The sequence below is a fragment of the Armigeres subalbatus genome, chromosome 2 (genome assembly GCF_024139115.2).
Source record: "Armigeres subalbatus isolate Guangzhou_Male chromosome 2, GZ_Asu_2, whole genome shotgun sequence".
NCBI classification, from domain to species: domain Eukaryota; kingdom Metazoa; phylum Arthropoda; class Insecta; order Diptera; family Culicidae; genus Armigeres; species Armigeres subalbatus.
Window position 1 is genome coordinate 221,989,042 of NC_085140.1, and position 18,712 is coordinate 222,007,753.

Genomic DNA, 18,712 nt, shown 5'->3' on the forward strand with positions numbered 1-18,712 from the left:
GAAGAACATTATTTTTAACTCTTAGAGCCTTGAAAAAGGCTGTTTGCTTCGGCTAAGTGCAAAAAGTAAGAAAACGATCTTTTCAAATAACCGCGAATTTCTAGCACTTTTCTTTTATACCTACTTAATTTTGAATCTTCTCTGCTTCCTAATTGGTGGGCCAATCAGCTAGTGTATCCCGCTTCTTTGTCAGCCAAAGCGTCATCATCATCAACGCGTTCGAGAAGGGCTTCTTCTTTTTTACGCTTGTTGCTCGCTGCTGGCGTCTATTTCCTAACGGGACTTCGTTTGATACAGCCAATAAGCCGTGTGCGTGTTCTTTTCTGAGACAACATTGTTAGTAGTAGAAAGAAGGAAACACCCGGACATGGGATTTCGGGTGATAAGATTTAGAATTGGTAACATGGGACGATCATTCGCTATTTATGAAAATCACGCATAAAATTTTATCACTATAATATTGGATTTGGCACCCAAGTACAATTTCTATCCCGAAGGGTATTGAAAGCTTTGATATTGATCTCTATTATTGGCTCTCTGAAGAACCGTTTGCTTTTTGGACATACATGCTGCATCATGTGGCTTTTCTTCAGCCTGTCTCGGCTCATCACCGATGCCGGCCGGTCTCGGCTCGACTCTGCTGCTGCTGCCGGTATCTGCTCAGCATTGCTGCTTTGTCGCGTCTGTAGGGTGGACTGCTGCTGTACTGGCTAGGTTTCGGCTGATGATGGTGGCTTCGATGACTTCATTCCCTGCTAAAAGGTGTGAGTGCTGTTCAATCGATGATGCGGTTGCTTCGCTTGTCCCGGTCAGAATGAAAGGAAAAAATCGCGTTGCGCTATTTTATGGCTTCTCGGCAGACCCAGCGGCTGCTCATTCGCTGGTGTCTGCACCAATCAGAACGTGGTAATGGAATGATGCAAGAATTATGCGGTACCCATATTTATAGGTTCCCTTGATTTCAATGTTTTTCATTGAAAACAGTTTCATGCCTATTGAAACAAGTTTTTCGGGTCTTATCAAGCATGAACATGAAAGGCATACTTGAAATCTGTCGATTGAGGGGCTTACCGCAGAAATTCGTCCACTGAGACGAACGCTATTAACGTTTAAAATCTTTCAACACAGCGTAACGTGGTCGATTTTAATATTTTGAAATGACACCCGGTATAGTAAAGAGAGACGTAAGTCCTACGTCAAAAGTTTAAAGAACTCAACTTTGAGTACGAAGTTCAAAATTTTAACTCAAAAGTAAGTAGTTTTCTCACTCCCTCTCATGAATGTTATTATAAACAAAGAGAGCTGCATCGACCCAACGTGTGCTGTTCCGTGGAAGAAGCCAAATTTGGGTTGTTTTCACCATAGTCTCGGGTGAGTGAAAATAACATAAATTTGAGTTGGTGAAACTTCATAGTGGGTGAAAATTCAACACGGGAGTAAAGGCAAAGTACTCACCGGATTTTTTCGCATTATACTTATTTTTGGCTTCTTCCACGCAAGGGCGGATTTGAGTGAAAGGAACCATAAAGTGAGTTGTTCCGCGGTTCCGTGTACGATTAATTACCACTAAATCTCCAACATCATATTCGGTTGCGTTTTTTCTGTTCTGATCAAATTGTTTTTTCATTGTTTCTTGTGCTTTTTGAATGTTTGTTCTCGCAACTTCTCTTAATTCATCCCTTTATTCCTCAAATAATGTTATTCACTCTCGTTCTATAGCCTCCGCTAGCTTCATATCTTCACGTGATCTCATTTTCGTTCCAAATAGCAATTCGAAAGGTGTTTTATTGATGCTTCGTTGTATTGTGTTATTCAAAAATCTTTGTAAGTCTCCTACGTGTTTATACCATGAATCTGGGCTGTTTATGGCCAGCTTTGCAAGAGCGGGAACTATTACACCGTGAATTCTTTCTACTTGGCCGTTGCCTCTTGGTACTCCCGTTGTAATGAGCAAATGTTCAATACCTTCTTCTTTACAATATAACTCAAAAATTGACGAAGTAAAAGCTGCCCGTCTATCCGATATTATCCTTTTTGGACTACCGAATGCAGACTTCTGTACACCCAGTTTTTTAAAAACTTCTTCGGCTGTTGTTGATTTTACTGGATAAATCCATACAAACTTACTAAAAGCATCCATGACAGTACAAATATAACGATATTGCTTATTCGACGCTGTCATGGTGCCTAAGTGATCTATATGATAAGTTGTAAGTGGAATCTCGTCCTTTGGGATTGGATTAAAAAAACCTTCCTTTTTTCCAGCTTTACGACTAGCTAGAATGCAATTTACACAACTTTTCACAAATCTATCTAATTTAACTGATAAATCAAGACAAAATTTTCAAAACGACTTATCTGCTTTTGTAAACAAAGATTCAAACGATGATTTGACGAATCTGATAGCTCTCCCACGCAAACTAACACCATCAACAGGTAGCGGAAACCTTCACCTTCCTATTAGTGGTGTTGGTTTGCGTGGGAGAGCTATCAGATTCGTCAATTCTTTGTTTACAAAAGCAGATAAGTCGTTTTGAAAATTTTGTCATGAAATTATCTATCCAGTTTTCTCTCGAAATAAGTTCGTTCATCTTTTTTGTTGCAAAATGTCCCTGTTCATGGATTTGTCGAATAACAGAATTGTGCATTGATCTTGGAATAACTAAAAGTGAAGGAGGTAACTCCTTCAAAACTTTTGTACAAAACACCATGATCCAAAAAGTAATCATTGTAACATCCTACAGCTAAAGCTTGAATTATCGCGGCGAGCTTTTCATCTTTTCGTTGACATGCTTTTATTTGTTCAATAAAATTATTCTGTAAAAGTAATACTACTGGGTTTCGGCTTAATGCGTCAACGTGTTTCATGCGATCTCCAGGGCGGTGTTCTAAACAATATTCGTATTCTTCTAACAGAAGCACCCACCCTGCTATTCTAGGCGAAATATCCCTTTTCTCCATTGTCATTTTAAAAGCAGCGCAATCTGTAACTATAGTGAAAGGAATTCCTAACAAATAAACGCGAAACTTTTTCAGTGCAGAAACAATAGCAAGAACTTCTAATGAATTATTGGCAGGGGCTGATTTTCTACTCGCCGCTATCACATCCAGGCGCTATATCGTATATGCGCAAAATAGCCGTTAACCGCCAGAAATTTGTATGGCGAAAGACATCTAACGCGGGTTTTCTCAACAGCAGGAGCTTTTCACGAAAATTTATTTGGTACCAGTTATGTAGGAAGGTGTCCGCTACTACGCCTACCAAATATTTTTTTCGATTAAGGTGCTTATTTTCGAGATATTAAACCTTAGATGCTTTTCGCCATACTGATTTCCGAAAGTTAACTCCTTGTGTGCCGCTGTAAGCACGCTCAAAGCAGGCGATTCATTCATAACTAGGATAATGAATTATTGGCAGTGGCTGATTTTCTATCCGCCGCTGCCACATCCAGGCGCTATAGTATATGTGCAAAATAGCCAGCAAGAGTTAACCGCCAGAAATGTGTATGGCGAAAGACATCTAACGTGGGTTTTCTCAATAAAAGGAACTTTTCATGAAAAACTATTTGGTACCGGTTATGAAAGATGGTGTCCGCTACTACGCCTACCAAATATTTGTTCGATAAAGGTGCTTAATTTTGAGAAATCGAACCTTAGATGCCTTTCGCCATACTGATTTCAGAAAGCTAACTCCTAGTGTGCCGCTGTAAGCTTGCTCAAAGCAGGCGATTCATTGGTTTCAGCCGACGACGTTTTCCTGCTACAATAATAAATTGGGTGAAAATAAGTTTCATTCTTAGCTTTCTGAAGTAAGATTGCACCGTAACCTATCTTACATGCATCGGTGTGCAGCTCCGTTTGCGTATTTGGTTTATACAAATTCAATGTTGGTCTAACGCATAATGCTTCCTTCAACTTGTTCATAGCACTTCGTTCAATGAATCGCCTGCTTTGAGCGTACTTACAGCGGCACACTAGGAGTTAACTTTCTGAAATTAGTATGGCGAAAGGCATCTAAGGTTCGAGCACCATAATCGAAGAAATATTTGGTAGGCGTAGTAGCGGACACCTTCCTATACAACCTGTACCAAATAGTTTTTCATGAAAAGTTTCTAATTTTGAGAAAACCCGCGTTAGATGTCTTTCGCCATACAAATTTCTGGCGGTTAACTCATGCTGGCTATTTTGCGCATATACTATAGCGCCTGGATGTGACAGCGGCGAGTAGAAAATCAGCCACTGCCAATAATTCATTGAACCGAACACAAAAACCGAACCTTTCCGTAATAAATCAGTAAGAGGCTTCGCAATTATTGAATAGCCCTCTATAAATTTTCTAAAGTAGCCTGTAAATCCTAAAAACTGCTGTATCTCCTTAAAGCTGCCAGGCTCAGGAAATTTGGAGACAGCTATTGTTTTATCTGCAGTTGGTCTTATAACACCGTTATCAATTTCATACGCTAAATGTTCTATTTTCCTTATCAACAATTGGTATTTTTTCCATTTAATTTTCAATCCATGTTTCTCTGCTATATCTAAAACCAATTTTAGTCTCTCTAATGCTTGATCCTCATTTAATGCAAGAATAAGCAAATCATCGATGTAAATAATCACAATCTTCTTTTCAATCAAATCTCGGAATATATTGTTTATGAAACGCTGGAAAACAGTTGGTGAGATACAAAGCCCGAAAGGAGTTTTTAAGAACATGAAAGAACCCGTTTTCGAGATCCAACGTTGAAAAAACTTTCGCTGAATGGAGATCATCAATGATATCTTCTATTAATGGTATTGGAAAGTGGTCTCGAACAATTATTTTATTAAGTTTCCGATAATCGACACATAATCGTCTACTTCCATCTTTCTTATGTGCTAGAACAATGGGACTGCTGTATTCAGATGTGCTAGGATTTTAATTCCATCTTCTAACCATTTGGTAACCTGTTCATCTACAATCTGTTTTTCTAATGGGGCTAATCTACGTGGTAATTGTTGGATAGGTGAATCATTTTTCAGCACAATTTTCAACTTCACTCTTACATCTGTATTGCTTTGTGGTGTATAATTTTCAATCAACTCCTTAACCTTTTCACGCGTTTCAACATTTTGAATGTGACTCAATGGGTTATCTTGAATTTCATCTACTGTAATTCTCATTGCAAAATTGTCGTCCCTAGGAATAAATTTAGCTCCTTCTACGGTAACGCTAACATCACCGTAGATTAATAAATTCCTTCCTAATATCACACTCTGAGGCATATCTTGTTGAGCAAGAACATCAAAAACTAAACGAAGAGGTGTGTAATCTATTTGTACATCAACTGAAACTGAACCTAAAGTCCAAATAGTGCCATTTAGCGTTGTTAATCTTTTCCTCTCATGACCATTCGAGTATATCAGTCCAATCGAGTCGCAACAATGACACATCTGCGCCAGAGCCAAAAAAAAAGCTTCTACAGGGAAATCACCCAGGTATCAGGTATCAGGTATCAGAACGTCGGCTCAGGAGGCACGTTCCCCTCAATTTGGGAGATTTGTGCCATCGCCTTCACTGGCCTTTCTCATCATTTACCTGACGGAAAAGAAAGTGAAAAGGGGAAAGGAAGAGGAAGTGAAGTTGGAAAGGAGAATGGAACCATTTATAGGAAAGCCAATTATGTAGACTCACACGCATTCAGCTAGGGACTAAAGAGAGGTGTCACAAAAACATAGAGGACGTAACAATGGACGAACGTCAAAGACGAAACACAGAGTGCACTGTGAAAAACGCATAATGCGAATCCATATAGGTGACAATCACAAAGTACATTGTAAAAATCGCATAATGCGAATCCATATAGGTGGCAATTTGTTGAAAACTAAGTAAAACACATATTCATAACCCCACTCTTATTTAACCTCACGTTGAGATTGAACAAGAGTAGCCGAAGCCGAACGTCAAGGACGAGACACAGAGTACACTGTGAAAAACGCATAATGCGAATCCATAAAGGTAACATACACAAAGTACATTGTAAAAAAACGCATAATGCGAATCCATATAGGTGACAATTTGTTGAAAAAAAACTAAGTAAAAAAACATTTTCATAACGCCACCCTTATTCAACCTCAAGTTGAGATTAAACAAGAGTAGCTGAAGCCAAACATCAAAGACGAAACACAGATTACACTTTGAAAAACGCATAATACGAATCCATATAGGTGACAAACACAAAGTACATTGTAAAAAAAAACGCATAATGCGAATCCATATAGGTGGAAGTTTGTTGAAAAACTAAGTAAAAAACATATTCATAATCCCACCCTTATTCAACCTCAAGTTGAGATTAAACAAGAGTAGCTGAAGCCGAACGCCAAAGACGAAACACAGAGTACACTGTGAAAAACGCATAATGCAAATCCATATAGGTGACAAACACAGAGTACACTGTGAAAAACGCATAATGCGAATCCATATAGGTGACAGTTTGTTCAAAAACTAAGTAAAACACATATTCATAAACCCACACTCACGTTGAGATTAAATAAGAGTAGCCACAACCGAACGTCAAAGACGAAACACAGAGTACACTGTGAAAAACGAATAATGCGAATCCATATAGGTGACAATTTGATGAAAACTAAGTAAACACATATTCATAACCCACTCTTATTTCACCTCACGTTGAGATTGAACAAGAGTAGCCGATCATCTCGGAGAAGTAAAAAGTCAACTACGCCATAGCTCCGGTTAGCGCAGCGAGGGCTAAAATACTGTGCTGGTGCTTCACAAGCTCCGTTTCCGGTTAGGTTCTTATTAGACCCCCCTAACCATTCATTCGTAGGCACGGTAAGCATAAAGCCGCATCACACCGAAAATTAGGGGTCACCTGTATGGTGGACTTTTACCACTGGAACAGGCAATCCGTAATGTTATTCTTAGCCAGATAACCAGCTGCTGACACCACACGGCTATCTAGGCTGTTCGTGGAGAGAAGTTGACATTGACTTTACGTCAACTCTCAATGTGGCCGAACAGCCGAATCTATTTGTACATCAACTGAAACTGAACCTAAAGTCCAAATAGTGCCATTTAGCGTTGTTAATCTTTTCCTCTCATGATCATTCGAGTATATCAGTCCAATCGAGTCGCAACAATGACACATCTGCGCCAGAGCCAAAAAAAAGCTTCTACAGGGAAATCACCCAACATCTAAGATGGTCATATAAGTACCCTTTGACGACATGGAAGATTTGCACACATTTACATTATTCTCGCTGAATCTTTTGTGACATTCCCTCGCCAAATGACCAACCTTACCACAGCTATAACAGGTGACAGCTTTAGCCACATTATTAAATCGATTTGGCGGGTTCAATTTATAACCCACAGCGGTTCTCGGACTAAAGTGTCTTTTCTCCGCATTTGCGAGTGCATATCGATTTTCTCTACTAAATTTACTATCTTTGATACCTTGATAGATACGTAATTTGTGTCTAAATTCATCGATCGAATTCGCTCCATAAAGCAACATCTTATCCGGGCCGTTATCATTTATTCCATTAATGGTGTGAGTATGATCGACTCTAAATCAACATTTGCTTTCGCTTCAATTTCCCTCATGATTAAAAAATATTCGAGAACATTTTCTCCCAAGTTCTTTTTTCTAGCTCTTAATTTCTCGTGAACAAGAGCACTATTCAAAAGATATTTTAGTTACTAGATAAAGATTGTCGCTTCGGTTCTGAGTGCCTGCCAACTCGTAATGTGGCGAGTACAATTGAGCGACATTCTCGCCAAACCCACTAGCTTACGTTTAGCTACGACGAACATACGCATATTGGACAGACCGATTGTCTCTGCCATCTCCTCAAAATCATCAATCCATTTTCGTATGGGGCAATGGTCAGTGCCAGAAAACTCAGTAAAAGCAGATTCTACTTCACTTACCGTCAATCGGTGTTCAGATCCATTGTAACAATTATTACCCAAGCTCCCATAATGCGCGCAGAGGTGGAATGCATTTCTCGGGTACTTATTCAAAAGGACGTATGTGATTTTGTAAACAAAGATTGAAACGTCGATTTATCCGATCTGATGGCACTCCCACGCAAACCAACACCACCAACAGGTAGCCGAAGGCTTCCCCTACCTGTCTGTGGTGATGGTTTGCGTGGGAGGGCTATCAGATCGGATAAATCGACGTTTCAATCTTTGTTTACAAAATCACATACGTCCTTTTGAATAAGTATCCGAGATTTGCATTACTTTCCGCACGTACCTCGGACCTGTCCGATCTAATTCCATTTCTGGCTGTGTATCACCACTAGGTGGATTATTCTGGGGGTTCCTCAGTGCATTTAGCCAGTTTGTGCCCCTCCTTTTGGCAACCAAAGCATTTAAAGATTTTCTTCTTAATTTACTTGTTGCCTGTACTGACAAATGCGGTCTATCCACTTCCTGTACCGTCCTTCTTCTTATTTCTTCATCTAGAAACCTACTCTTCACAAAATCCATTATGAGCTGTTCTTGTCAGCTCTTCACCACTGCGTCGTATTCCGAACCCAACGAAAGAAGCTAGCGACACACCACATCAATATCATCCATCATGTACAAAATGTTCTTTGAAAAAATGAAATGTTCAAACCACCATTGCACAAAATATTCTTGCAGACTACCGCCCGTGTATCGCAGCTCATGTAGCTGACGGTTAAAATATTCTTTTGAGTCACAGCTGGCACGTCCCCTGCTTCGAATTTGAGCTTCGGAAAATCTTCTATTTCGGTCTCCACGCACTTCACTAGATCGTGCTCATCCAGCAGCGTGAGCGTTCGAGACTTCCACGCCGGAAAATTCACCTCGTCGAACAATAGAACTCTTGTTTCTCGTGCTCCCCCATTTTCATTATTTTCGCGACACTACGATCAGAATCCACTTGATACGACCACCGACCGCATCGATACTGGGCCCATAACCTATGGACGGAAAGAGATTTCGGATAGGAAAAAACGGTTTTGGTTTTCAAACTTATAAAAACGTGTGTTTATTCATCGAACTTTTTCTTACAGTAAAACATGTTGATAAAGGAAACAGGAAATACACATTTAACATTTATGTTGTCAGCACTGTAGATAGTTATGAGCACTGCTCGTAAACCGAGTCGATTGTTGAAAGCTTCACTAAACATAAAATGCACCCTTGGAGGTTAGGGTTTGATTGGTTTTATCATGAACAGAGAATTTGAATCATTTTCTTTGAATATCACAGAACACACACGTACATCGTTAAACGATCTCTTGTGTATTACATACATAAGATCTGTATTTCAAATAAAAATAGTTTTCTTTCTTCAGATCGTGTCATCACCCTCGCGATGTACTGTGTAGGAAAAATGGGAATATCATCTGCATTTGTGATTTTGCCACTTGCTGCTTCTGAGCTGTATCCAACAGTTGTGCGTGGATTAGGAATGAGCTTCAGTTCCGTAATAGGAATGATAGGACCCATCGTGATCCCTTTGATCAATTATACGGTAAGTTTTTCATCGCCCAGTTTCTCTGTCATCACATTTGTATGTAATGTGAAAATTTGTCATCACATTTGTATGTAGGAATGTAAAAAAGGATTGTACGACATTTCGCGGTAAAACATTCCGCGGTTAACCGTTTCGCGGTTTATCAGTTCATGGTCTACCACTTCGCGTTCAGTATCATATTGCTGTATAACATTTGCGGTAAAACATATATTATTTAGTACTATTTCGCGGACAATACATAACATTTTGCTTTATACCGGGCAAATGCAAATATTAAAAGAAGGCGAAACAACAGATTTTGCCTTATACCGGGCAAATGCAAACATTTGGAGAATGCAAAACAACACACTTTGCCTTATACCGGCCAAATGGAAATATTTATGTTAGAGCTAGATTTATAATCACTTATGGCCCGTTTACATATGAGCTAGTTCTAGCGGACAATATGCACTATCCGACAATACTAGCGCGATATTAACACAATGTAAACAGGAATTGTCATCGTTAATAAGCGTTTACATTATGCTAATTTTGTGCTAGTATTGTTGGATAGTGCATTGTCCGCTAGAACTAGCTCTTATGTAAACGGGCCATTAGCCTCCGTCTCAAAGTACGGCTGTAGAACGAATAATCGAAAGGTTTATTTTACAATCGAATAGAGTACAATGGTGTGGTGAATATAGTTTTACACTGAACTGAATGCCATGAGCGGCTTCATTATAATTAAGGTTTTGTTGAGAATAAAACATTTGCAAACTCTACAATTTAAAGAAGACAAAACATCACAATTTGCCTTATACCGCGGAATTGTGAACCGCGAAATTATATATAGGGTGGGTGTACCAATTGTCGCCATACATAAGAACAAATGTTTTTTAAAAAATAAGTAAAAGGCAGGCGGGTCGACTTTATATATCAAGCGAAAGGTTTTACTTCCTGCTCCTTAGAACAGCTGTGAAAATTACAATAAAATTTGTTATAATCCTCAAAATTGATTAATACATAATAGGAACGCGTGGCACTATTCTTAATTTTGGTTCCTTATTTGGCAAATCCCATTGTTTTCTTATGGGACTGGCCAAATAGGGACCACTAGTGCGACAACTGGTGCAAAGAACGTCAAAAAATAAGCAAAATCAATTTTTACAATTATGCTTTGCTTGTTTTGGAGGAGTTCAAAGGTGCTATAGTATCAAATGAATATACTTTATCGATCTGAACTTGTTTTGTGGTGATTTGATGGGCCATTTCGCATAATAAAGCACTAGTGCGACAACTGGTGCTATAGCCACAACTGATACATCTAGCCTACCGCGAAACGGAATACGGCCAAATTGTATAAACCACGAAACAGATTACCTCCAAATGATACAGACCGCGAAGTGGTTTACCGCGGAGTGTCGGACAACCGTAAAAAAGCGCTCATGGGGCAAAATGATCCAAACATAAAATCGTTTACACCCCAATTCTGGGCAAAATATCGATTTCAATCTAGTAATTAGGAAAAATCACTCTAATAAAGTATTTAAAAAAAGATGACAATCCAATGGTCTAGCAACTACGGACAGTCAATCAAGCTCAAGCTCAAATTCAAGCAATAATTGGCTCACATTATTCGTTTTATCCATTTGCAGGGCAGCGAGCTGACGGTTTTCCCCCTAATCATCATGGGATTGCTTCTTATTAGTGGAGGATGCGCTAGTCTGTTGTTGCCGGAAACAAAGGGCGTTAGTTTACCACAGACATTAAATGATGGCGAATGTACAATACTGACGAATCCTTTCCGAAAAGCTGCCTGTCGAAGCAAAAGTTAAATATAGGTATATACTAGTTGAATGTAACAGGTGTTCCTCGAAATTATTGGTTTGGTGATGCTATTGTTGATACAACTTAAAATATGATACAATCGATATGTCATTGTAGCCATTTTTTTTATCGACAACGCATAAAAGATGATTTAAAAAAATAAAGCGCGCTCCATGATACGAATAGCTAAATGTTTTTGGTAAAATGTTTATACTTCAGATCCAATAGATTATCGACATTGTCTTAAATATGAACAAATCTTACTTGATTGTTAGAAAATTGTCCTAATAAATGATTTAAATTCAGTCTCCTAGTAGACGAGAAAATGTCTGCACCAACATTTCAATAGGGCGAAACTGATTTTGTAAACAAGAGCTTCTCGTGCCCACCGATGCAACCCAGAGCCAGAGACGATGGTATTATATAGAGACACGCGGAGAGAATAAAAGCAATTCTGGCTTCACGGCCAGCAGACAAAAAAATTCTGTGCGATCGGCAACATAAAAAATTGTGATAACTTGAAGTGACTCTCAGTGTGAGCAGTTATTTTGTTTGCTCCAACTACATATTTTCTCTTATTTAGCACCATTTCCTTATATTCAACAGTAAATATGATTAAATACCATATATAAATTTGCTATGAGAATTCTGAAAACATCTTCATTCACTGAACTTTTCAAACTTTTTTATAATTTCTATAATGTTGATTACAATACCTATCTTGCATTTAGTACAGATTTGTAATGTTTGTTTACTTTGCTTGTTTGGTACCGCGTTTGACGGTTCGTTTGGTACTTTCGGCTTCACTGTTTGCGGGTCTCTATCTATAAACAACGTCTCTGCCCAGAGCTATTTAATGAAAGAATAGGATTCGCTACTTTCATCAGTGGTGTTGTGTTGCATGGGTGGGCTCGAATTAGCCCAAAAGCGACGTGAGAAGCTCTTGTTTACAAAAGCAGTTTCGCCTTTTTGAAATGTTGGAGACGATATGTTATTTTACTCTGGACTCCTTTATACTAATGACACACTGGTGGTATAAGTATCATGATACAAGAATCTTGAAATGACCAATTATTTTCTTTATTGTCGATGCAGATAAAATCAAGAACATGTATGAACTTGTCTCAACTACGCCGCTCGACTGAAACGTCGCTGGTCGCTGGCGACCCTTTCCAGAAAGTGCTCCAGCGACGCAGGCAAATTCAATGCGTCGCTGCAGCACCAAACTGAAAAGCGCTCGCTGGTTGAGCGACGCGACGGTCCAGCGACGTTCTAGCGATGACTCGCATAGACAATATCAAAGATATTTAGTCTTGGAATAATTGGTGAGTATATGTATTAAATTCTTCGTTTTCTTTTTTTTGCCTTTCTTGTACACTAAGTATACGTAAAGGCTATATGATCACTCCAAAAACAAACTTTTGATAGAAGACTAGGAGACCAATAGTGTTATATACCAATCGACTCAGCTCTCCAAGTTGAGGTGATGTCTGTTTGTGTGTATGTATGTATGTATGTGTGTGTATGTATTTTTTATTCTTCCTAAGCAATGGAGGGGGAATCTGCTCAACAGACATCCTGGGTTGTCCAGGAAGTGCGGGGTTAGGGACCACCTCCAACAGCAAACACGAGGGAGGCAGGACTACATCCCCGACCCGCTAAACCGTTTCCATTGCCGCCAATCCCATCGTCACTTCGGTACAACCAGAAAGTAATGCTTCAAAGGGGGGCCAGTGCACAACGCACCCTCAAGGTTAGCTGCGTGTCCTTGCAGCATGGAACATCGTGACTCGCTTTTTTAGAAGAACACCATGGTATCGTGCCAGCGCATTGCCGGCTTTCCAGGTGGCCTTACCACGCCCTATGTCCTCGGAAGGTGGGAAGGGTCGACTTCGCGCCTGCTTCCCTTTGCACGACTGGTAGCAAAAATGATGATGCAGCGTGCACCCCAAATTGACCTCTCTGCGATAGGGTCTATTCGCCAATACACAGAGGGACTTCCCGACGCGGTGCCTACGCCTGCCCCAGCCTTGACGAGGACCCCTTTCCGTCCTCGGGCTCGGAATCCGCCCGGTTGACCGACGCCGCGAAAGCGACGATACCATGTTTGTTCTTCGCGCGGCCACTTGTTCGATAAAAGCATCGAGTTCGACCACAGAGCATGACCACCGGTATAACCCATGAAGCCGACTCCGAACCCTTGGACCACCTCTTATTTGCACCTGAACTAACCATTCTTGAGTCCACGCGTCACCTTCTGTGTAGCTCCGAGACGATTTGGGCGATAGCCGATAAAACGGCGTTCCAGCCAATTTCATCTTTGCACTAGGTTGTCCGGGGCTGTGTCCAGACCACATGTGGCAAGCATGTGGTCACGCATTGTGCGAAAACGTGGGCAAAACTTTCTCACGTTTCTCGTGTCTTTCCGATGATAGCACTCAATATCTTCCGCTAGGCTGATGCAGATAGGGACCATCCCGGCGATAACGCATACTGCCTCCGACGATATCATTCTGTAGGCGCTCGCGACTCGTATGGCCATCAGCCGGAACGAACTTTGTAGCCTTCTACGGTTCCGCTTGGTTTCCAGCGCATTGCCCCAAGCGGGGACTCCATACCGCAGTATCGATGACGAGACACTACCTAGTAGACGCCTGGTGCTACTTCTTGGACCGCCAACGTTTGGCGTGATCCTTGCACCATAGCACCTCCGTCTTATGGTGAGATATTTGCAGCTTCACTCCGTTCATCCAGCTCTCGATCATTGCTATCGCCTCCGTCGCCATCACCTCTACTTCTTCAAGTGTCTCGCCCATCACCGTTAGTGACACGTCGTCCGCAAAACCCACGATTTTAACTTTTCTAGGCAACCGCAGACTCAGGACTCCATCGTACATCCCGTTCCAAAGAGTTGGACCGAGAATGGAGCCTTGAGGAACACCCGCTGTAACCCGCATCGACTTACGCCCTTCGTTAGTGTCGTACACCAACACTCTGTACTGAAAGTAGCTCTTCAGGATATGGCACAGGTAACCAGGGACCCGCATTCTATGCAGCGCTGATGCGATGGCTTCGGAGCTGGCACTATTGAACGCATTTTTTACATCTATTGTTACCACTGCGCAATATCGATCTCCTCTTCGCTTCTGTTTGGACGCCTTCTCAGCGCTCTCGAGTACTGTCCGAATAGCATCCACCGTCGATACTCTATTGCAACTGCATCTTCGACAGTCTAAACTGCATCTTCGACAGTCCGCGCTCCCCCTCCGTACATTTTGCAAGCCTATTCAGGATAGTCCTCTCCAGGAGCTTCCCGAGTGTGTCCAACAGACATATAGGTCTGTACGAAGCCGGATTACCCGGAGGCTTTCCTGGCTTCGGCAGCAACATCAGCTTCTGAATCTTCCACATTTCTGGGAAGTTGCCTTCGTCCAGGCACTTTTGCAGCACTGTTCTGAACATATGCGGACATGCCACGAGAGCAGCTTTCAGCGCCACGTTCGGTATTCCATCCGGGCCGGGGGCTTCGCCGCTTCTGCAAGCTCCTCATTGGACACTTGTTGGTACTCAGCGTTTGTTTCTTCTTCTTCACCGTACGGTATTGGTGGCCACGTGGTCGGGTCGTGTTGCGGGAAAAGACCCTCTACGATTTCCTTCAACTTGATCGGACACTTTTCGGCCGGCGTCGACGGACCCTCCATCTTCGCCATCACGACTCTATAAGCATCCCCCCATGGGTTGGCGTCTGCTTCTCGACACAACTCCTTGAAGCAGTCTGACTTGCTAGCTTTGATGGCCTTTTTTAAAGCGGTCCTAGCAACCCGAAACGCCGCCTTGCACTAATCTTTCTCTGGTTCCGTCCTCGCTCTCTGTGCTCGCCTCCTGGCTCTGAGACAAGCAGCACGAAGCGTACTGAGTCCCTCGTTTCACCAGTAAGCTGGACGCCATTTGCTCCTCGGCTCCAGTTTACGTGGCATTGCTGCATCACAAGCCGTTACCATTCTCCTTGTTAGCTCGACTGCATTTACGATCTCGGTACCGCTGTCCGATCGAAGTGCCTCGACGAAGAGGTCTTTATTGAAGGCCTTCGTCTTCCACTTCCTCTCGCTGGTCATCCTTCTCCGCGTTTCACCATTGTTCCGTTGGCCGATACGGTAACGTATCGCCTGATGGTCGCTATGGGTATAGTCTTCACTTACTTTCCATGTTTGTCGTCAGTGAAGGGCTACAGAACGTGATGTCAATTATATACTCCCTCCCGTCTCTCCGAAATGTGCTCACGGAGCCTTCATTGCACAATCGTACGTCTAGCTTCGCTAGAGCTTCCTGCAGGACATATCCTCTTGTGTTGGTCAGTAGAGCACAAGAGTGCCCCACTCCACAGCCCAGGCATTAAAGTCACCTGCTATGACTACTGGCCTTCGTCCAATCAGCTTGTCGGTTAACTGATCCATTATATGGCTGAACCGTTCCACGGTCCATCGTGGAGGTGCATAGCAGCTGCATACATAGACGCCGTTGATTTTGGCAATCACGAAGCCTTCACATGAACTCTCCACCACTTTTTGAATTGGGAATTTGCCCATAACTTGTATCGCAGCCATTCCCGAACTATCTGTCAACCAGTTGCCGTTATCAGGAGGAACTTGATACGGCTCTGCAATTATCGCGACATCGCACATCTTTTCCGTTGTTGACTGCCACAACAGTTGCTGTGCGGTTTCGCAGTGATTCAGATTAATTTGGATTATCTCCACTACTGTTGACCTGCGATCACCCTCTTGTAGGCAGGGCATTTGTAGCCACCCGTCTGATGGTCATTTCCATCCTCTGGAGTGCAAAGCATGCACTTGGGTCTTTCGCAAAATGACCTGTTTCTCCGCATTTCCAACACATGTTGGTTCTGTCCGGACCTTTACAAGCCCCTGCCCGGTGTCCGAAGCCCAAACATTTGAAGCATCTCTCCGCTTGTTTATTCACTGGCGGGGCGGCTTTCAATGGGCATTTACATCCAACAGTCAGTTTGCCTACCGCTAGAGCCTTGTTAGCAGCGGTTACTGGCAGACGAATAATCGCTGTTTGTGTTCCTACGAATGTTTTCCTTATTCGGATTGCCATTTTAACCTCGCCCAGGTTGCACTGTGACTTCAGAGCATCCTTGAGCTCTTCTACCGACGTGATCTCGTCTAGATCCCTGCACATAATCACCATCTCTGGGGTCAGGGATTTAACTTGCGCCTCTGCGCCCAGCGATTTTGCAATGCGCTCCTGCATAGTCGAGCAATCAACCGCAGGGTGCTTCTTTAACTCGAAGAGCACCCAAGTAACATTTTAAGTTTTATTACGCTCTTGAAGAGCATTATTCACTCTACAAGAATGTTATAAAACCACCATAAAACCAAAATGTTACTAGGGCATCTTTCCAGTTTGTGTGCGCCTGGTCCTTACTACATTCTCGCCCAAGTCCCTCAGCTCGGGGTCTTCTCTAACCTTCTTGAGGAGCGCTGCATACGTCCTTCCGTCATTCGCCTTGACGAGTACGGCTTCCCCCTTTGGTGGCTTCTGACGAGGCGGAGGCTTTTCTTTCTTGTTCTGCTCCATTTTTCTTGCCTCTTTCCGTTTCTGCTGTCTATTTCTTTTCTCTTTCTGGCCAACTACAGTACTCCATCCTGCTCCCTGTGAAGTAGCGTTTGTCACTACGACGGCGGCAGCGTCCTCCCGCGTTTGCTTCTTTAGACCACCTGGTCTCCCGTCTCCCGACGAAGTTCTGGCCTTTTGGGAGTCATGGAGACTGATGTACTCTCCACCCCAGCTAACTTTTCTTTCCTCTGCTTCTTAGGATATATCGGAGCAGTTGTGCCGATATGTTCCTGTTCCGGCGGAGCTAATGCAGCAGGAGCCTTAGTCAGCGCTAATGCGCGCTCCGCTGCATCGACCCTCAGCACTGCTGTATCGAATTATTTCACTGCCGATACCAGCGCCTTTCGGATCTTGAGAACCATGTCCTTATTCTCCTTATGGACGTTGTTCCTCCCATCCACGAAATTGTGGAGGTCCTCCACCAATCTCTTTGCTGTCACTATTTTCGGCTTTTGTGGAGGCTTATTTAACTCGCTCTGCCCTGGCCGTTGCTCCTGCTGCTCCTGTTGCTCCTGCTTCTGCTGCTGATGTAGCACTGCTACTGGTGGCGGTGATCTCACCAACCCACTACTGGCGAACGGATTCACCGCTCCTGCGTTTGCTTCTGTGTGATTTCTCGCTTAACTTTTCAAAAGGACCTAAGTAACATTTTTTTTCATGAATTAATTTGAGTACTGCAATCGAAAGCTTCCATGTTTTTCTGTTGATTGCGCTATTCAAATTAATTCATGAAAAAAATGTTACTTAGGTCCTTTTGAAAAGTTAAGCGAGATTTGTTGAATTACTCATTCTATAGGGCCCCCCTCTAAACCGTTATCTCCACCCATCGTACGTAGTCGCTAATGATCCATGGATTGTCTTTGCAAGCAGTGAGGTCCATGCGAGGGTTGACACGGACGCACTGATATGGCCGTGTTCAGAGCCGATCGCGCAATCGGGAAAATCTCAACCGAGCCTAGTACTCACCAAGAACTTGGTGGACGAGTATTGAACGTATTCGGATGATTGCTAGTTTTTTACCGGGACGGAGGCGGCCGTACTGTTGGCCCACTCGCCATTTCACGCCATTTTCTCGCAACAAGTTACGGGGGATGAACCCTAGTTATATATCACGATCGTTCATTGCGTTTAAAAGTTATGAAGAAAATGGTGTGTAGATATAAGCTTGGTTGGTTGATTCTCTATACAGCATTTGCAAGACCCGTAATGTGGGCAATTATTTATGATGTGTATCACACATCACATTGAGAAAGGCATCGTCACCGCTAGGTGGATTCATCTGGGTTTTCTTTTTTCCGATGCCTTTTATTCCAGTTGCAGAAAACGCGTTCCTAATTTTGTTAAATTCAGCACAGGAAGGCATACTGGTTTTGTTGTTTTCTCTACAGAACTTATCCCTCCACCTTACATTTCCACCATTTTTCTAATTTCGTCCTTATGTTAGATAATACTACTCGTATTCTTGTTTACGAATGAACGATACTTTTGAATAAATTCAAAACATTTGAATAATTTTACTATTTAGTTAAGCTAGCGATTGCGTATCAACTATGGTTTGAAAGAAATAAGTAAACAAGAATATGGGTGTATGTTGTTGATTAAAATTAACCCAACTAATACCCACCCTTGTTTCCTGAAGATCCTACAACAGCCTCCATGAGATGTAGAACATGTGTTTTGAATTTGGTTAAAATTTATCACGGGGTTCAGGAGTTATTCTGGAACATACATACCTATATAATAATAATGGA

General features: G+C 42.2%; 1 protein-coding gene across 3 annotated transcripts in view; it reads left to right on the forward strand.

Annotated features, from left to right (window-relative positions):
• The window catches only part of LOC134211718 (beta-alanine transporter), a 34,244-nt gene extending 18,142 nt beyond the window's left edge, over positions 1 to 16,102 (forward strand). For all 3 annotated transcript variants that reach the window (XM_062688878.1, XM_062688879.1, XM_062688880.1), the window contains 2 exons: positions 9,334 to 9,512; positions 11,150 to 16,102. In XM_062688878.1, the coding sequence (XP_062544862.1) occupies positions 9,334 to 9,512; positions 11,150 to 11,329 (359 nt within the window). In that variant the 3' untranslated portion in view covers positions 11,330 to 16,102. The remainder of the gene's footprint in view (positions 1 to 9,333; positions 9,513 to 11,149) is intronic.
• The last annotated feature ends 2,610 nt before the right edge of the window (positions 16,103 to 18,712 follow it).